The sequence below is a fragment of the Acyrthosiphon pisum genome, chromosome A1, assembly GCF_005508785.2.
Source record: "Acyrthosiphon pisum isolate AL4f chromosome A1, pea_aphid_22Mar2018_4r6ur, whole genome shotgun sequence".
In the NCBI taxonomy this organism is placed as follows: domain Eukaryota; kingdom Metazoa; phylum Arthropoda; class Insecta; order Hemiptera; family Aphididae; genus Acyrthosiphon; species Acyrthosiphon pisum.
The window spans coordinates 89,153,931-89,158,463 of NC_042494.1; the positions used below are offsets into that span (position 1 = coordinate 89,153,931).

At 30.2% G+C, this 4,533-nt stretch overlaps 1 protein-coding gene across 1 annotated transcript in view; it reads right to left on the minus strand.

Moving 5' to 3' along the window:
• LOC100166769 (BTB/POZ domain-containing protein 9) overlaps positions 1 to 2,358 on the minus strand; it is a 9,156-nt gene extending 6,798 nt beyond the window's left edge. Inside the window, 3 exon segments of the mRNA XM_029487721.1 lie at positions 1,201 to 1,284; positions 1,763 to 1,970; positions 2,156 to 2,358. Coding sequence (XP_029343581.1) covers positions 1,201 to 1,284; positions 1,763 to 1,970; positions 2,156 to 2,159 — 296 coding nt within the window. The 5' untranslated portion in view covers positions 2,160 to 2,358.
• Positions 2,359 to 4,533: the final 2,175 nt, after the last annotated feature.

Here is a 4,533-nt window from a genome sequence, read left to right on the forward strand (position 1 = left end):
ACGCGGTATATATAAAATTTTTAAGGCCTTTGATTTAAAAAAAAAATTTTAATTAACATGCTAAAAAAAAAAACTAAAAGAGTGGACAATTTCATATGTTTATGTTTATTTATTTACTCCCAGTAGATGGCGAGATGACGAAACTACTAGTAATTACAACAGTACTACGGTACTGTCCATTACTAACCAAGCTTCCGCTATATTAAACCAGGTCCACACTACACCATGCTGTGTAATTTGATGTTTTTATGTTTATACAAAAATACAATACTAATGATATGAATATTGTACCTGATAATAACATAATATAATTTTTTTTTAATTATCACTTTTTCACACATACCTAAATGTAACCACATGGTTGAAAGTTGAATGTATTCAACTATGCGGTATTGTTTGGTAACTGTGATTATTTCACACGACACGATGTAGTGTAAACTCGGCTTTAGTCGGCAGACTAAAGACAACAATTAGAATCAGTTATATTAAATACTATACTCTTACTCTAAAATTTATACTTCAGAAAATAATATAGTTATTAAATAGAAAAATAATTGAACAACAAAGTATTAATAAATACTACTACTAAATTATTCAGTTACCAATTGTGATAAAAAAATTAACATTATTAATTTAAATTTAATATTAAACAAAAATTATAATTGAGTTCAAAGTATACAGAATCACAAAGGTATCCAACAAATCAAAAATATTTGATTGATTATAATAATCAATAGATAATATAAAATCTCCGTGCATTACAGTAAATGTTAATAACACAAACTAGTAATATAATAACATTTTGTTTTAATAATGAATAAATAGCTTATCTTGAGATGACGGAACTTTAGAACAAAAAAATAACAATGTAAAAGGCACAAATGACAATAACTGGAAGAGTAAAAATGACAAATCCATTAAATAAAAAATTCCTACAAATACGAATAAAGACTCTTAACTTCTTAACTCATTATTTTTAAATTAAATATTTGTATTTTGGTTGTATTTATTATTTAGTGTATAAAAATGTATTGTTGTTTTCCTTAAATACAGAATTATGAATTCAAGGTTAACAAGCAACAACTTATTATTTAAAAATAATATTTATTTTTTTTTCAATGCATAAATTAATAGTGAAATATGTTAAACATATTATTTTTTACCTTATAACATTTCAGTAAAATACAAAGATTATATTACCTAAAATAATCGCTTCTAGAAGCCAACACCACTCTATGAGCATGGAAACGTTCACCATTCACTATCAACACAACATCAGAAAACCTATAAACCAACAAAATAACAAATTTGAAATTAATTGAAAATCTACCTCATTAAATATGAATTATTTTTAATTTTTTATAAAATATATTTACTAAGTATTTCATCATTATACCCTATTAAATGTATCTACTTTAATGAATACTATATTTTAAGCAAACAAATATAATTAAAAATATTATATTAATTAAATTGTAAAATATAACTGATGGTAGGTACCTACTACTTATCATCTTTAAAATTATTTAATGATTTCTTTAAAATTAACAGTTTTATTTTTTCCTTTACCTGTTTTTAACAAACTGCAAAATATGAGTAGGCACCTACCCAAGTATTTATAAAATTATTAGAATATTTTTAGTAAATAGATAAATGTGACAATAATGCCAAATATATTAAAAAATGTAGGTATTCTGGTATTCATAAGTCATATTTAAACATGAACTACATTTGACTATTATAACAAAATTTACTTATTTACCTGTCATTGAGATAAAGAGTGCCGATATCATTGGCTAAAAAATGAGCATGATCGATTTGCTCGTAGCTGTGTTGTTTTTCAATTGACGTAGGCGATTTAGTTTCAACTGGACTATGATTTCCACCATTGCTGGTGTCGACCGCACCATCTGCCAAATGTTGACCGCTCATCGCACCACTGCGGTGGGTATAGAACACGGGTCCGTATGCTGCTGAAACAAATGTGTATTATAACATTAACTTATATGATGAGGACAAGAATGGATACAATAATAAAAAAAAGCCAGCTCTATATCATTATTATTATTATTATTATTAGGTAAACGACACATTCTAGTCGGTCAGTACTGGGCCACAGTCGAAAAGCTCAGTTGACCGAACATCACAGACGTACTCATCTCCTCCTAGTCATAGGCAAGTATAGCTCAGGGTTCAGTTCCAAGTTGCGTCGGCGGTGGATATGGTGATTTTTCGTTGTTGTCTGACAAACGACCGGACTACAAATGTACACCGTGGTAAACCACATAGAGTGTCTACGCGAAGGGGCCACGACCAGACGAGCCCGCGCCGACATTTTATATTAACCGCAATTGCAGTAATCGATACGCGTAATTAAAATAATATTATAATAAAACTAGGTATTGTTATTACCTACCTTCGAATTCCAGTGGGCAGAGTGTAATTTTTGTTTCGTAGATTAGATAAAAATTAATATTATAATAGTATGCGTTATAAAACGATAGACGCCGTGGAATGGCGCAAAACGATCGGATTTGTGCGTGTATGTGTACTATACAGATAGATAACTATATAGATAACTATATGGGTGTTGGGTACATGAGTTCGACGCTTCGACGGTACCTAGTAATAATTGCTATAATATACAACAAATGACAATAGGCGTGTTTTTTGATGCAGTAGTAAACTAGTAACCACGAGTAAACTGTTTATTGAATAAAATATAATATTATGTAACACTGATCCGCGTTTTAATGACGATGTTATGAAAGCATCGAATGTCTCTATGGATGTCTCGATATCACAAAACAATAAAATTAATGGTGATAACGTGACGGCGGGGTGGGCGTGTAGTCAATGTAAGTTGAGCTATAGAACAAAAGAGAAAACCGTGCCCGTGTGAGTGTCGGACCCGGTCGAAGGGCAAAAGACGAAAATATTATTATGTATATTATGTACTAATGTCATATTATTGTCAAATGTCAACTGCGCACACTGATAAACGTTATATATATATAAAAATTGTCATTCACAGTATTAACAAATTACATAGTAATATGCAAATGCAAATGATGAATTCAACAATTTTTTTTTTGTAGGTACACAATAATAATAATATAGTTATCGCTTATGTGCGACAGCGCCGTACGCACTACGCATTACTGCGCCAGCCTTCCCATTCTCGGCGATTGAGTATTGCAGAGTGCAGACGCGGTTCGCGGAGCTTTTTTGTGTAACTTTTTTGTTAATTCTGTACTGGTACATAGGTATTGTTCTATGTAGGTATTTACGCGACGCAGAGTGCGCGCACTAACCACGGTAACCTTGGTCTCGTCCCTTCCGCGGCAAGACAGTCGTGGCAAGTGGCAACGCCAACAATAATATATATAATAAAACACATTAATAATAATAATAATATTACGATACAAAATACAAATATCTGAAATATCATTATCTATATGAGTATATGACTATATATATATTAATGAAAGGGAATGTTTGTGTGTGCAGGGGCGTAATTAAGGGTGGAGTGGGTGAGGAATGAAGAAGATAGATGTCCGCCATAGGCGCAAATAGTGTTTGAGATTTGGGGGGGGGGCTAATAAGGCTAATAGGGCCTTACTTTGATAATACTGAATAAGCTTAAAACAAAATATAGGAAATGTTTGGGAAGGCTATGGACATTTTTTTGGGGGGCTTAGCCCCTAAAGCCCCACCCTATTTGCGCCTATGTATGTCTCCCAGAGCCTATTTATAACTAATATGAGTATAAAGTATAAACCATAATTATTCAATAGGTCTGTAGGATACCATAACCCATGCCCCATAGGTACCTACTATATGCCTAGTTTCTTTCAATAATAATATTATGTACAATATTTTTTTTTACAATAATAAAAAAAATTAAACGCTTATAAAAAATCATTGTATTAGTTTTTGTTTTTCTTAAACTTTTTTTTATAAAAAGTAAAAACTATAATATTAAGTTTATTTAACATTGGTTTTTTAGATATATTATTGATTATTCAATATAAAAAGCGACAATGTGAAAAGAAGTTAAGATTTTGTTTATTTGTTATTTAATATATAATATTTATATTTATAAAAAAACATGACTGGGGGGCCTAGGCCCCTACCCCCCTTGATCCATCACTGGGCACGCAGCAGTGATAAACATTACTAAATAGTAAATAATATGATATGTCATACGGATATAAAATACTTAATTATCTTATGACATCTTATTTTTAATTTAACCATTTTAATCTTGTAATGTTAGGTTAGATTTTCTACGTTATTTATAGATAGGTATTTAGAAATTTACAGGAAGTACCAATTTTGTACCTAGGTATATACATACCGAAAAAAATATAGTCAAATCTAAAAACGTTTGAAGTACCGAATATATTTTATATAATCGAAACAATGGGTGATACGTATTGTCTTTAGTATAATTAGATATTATAACTAGGAATTCTCTTGATAAATATTTATGGTTTAGTAATAAGATATAAGCATAAGCTATATCTGTTA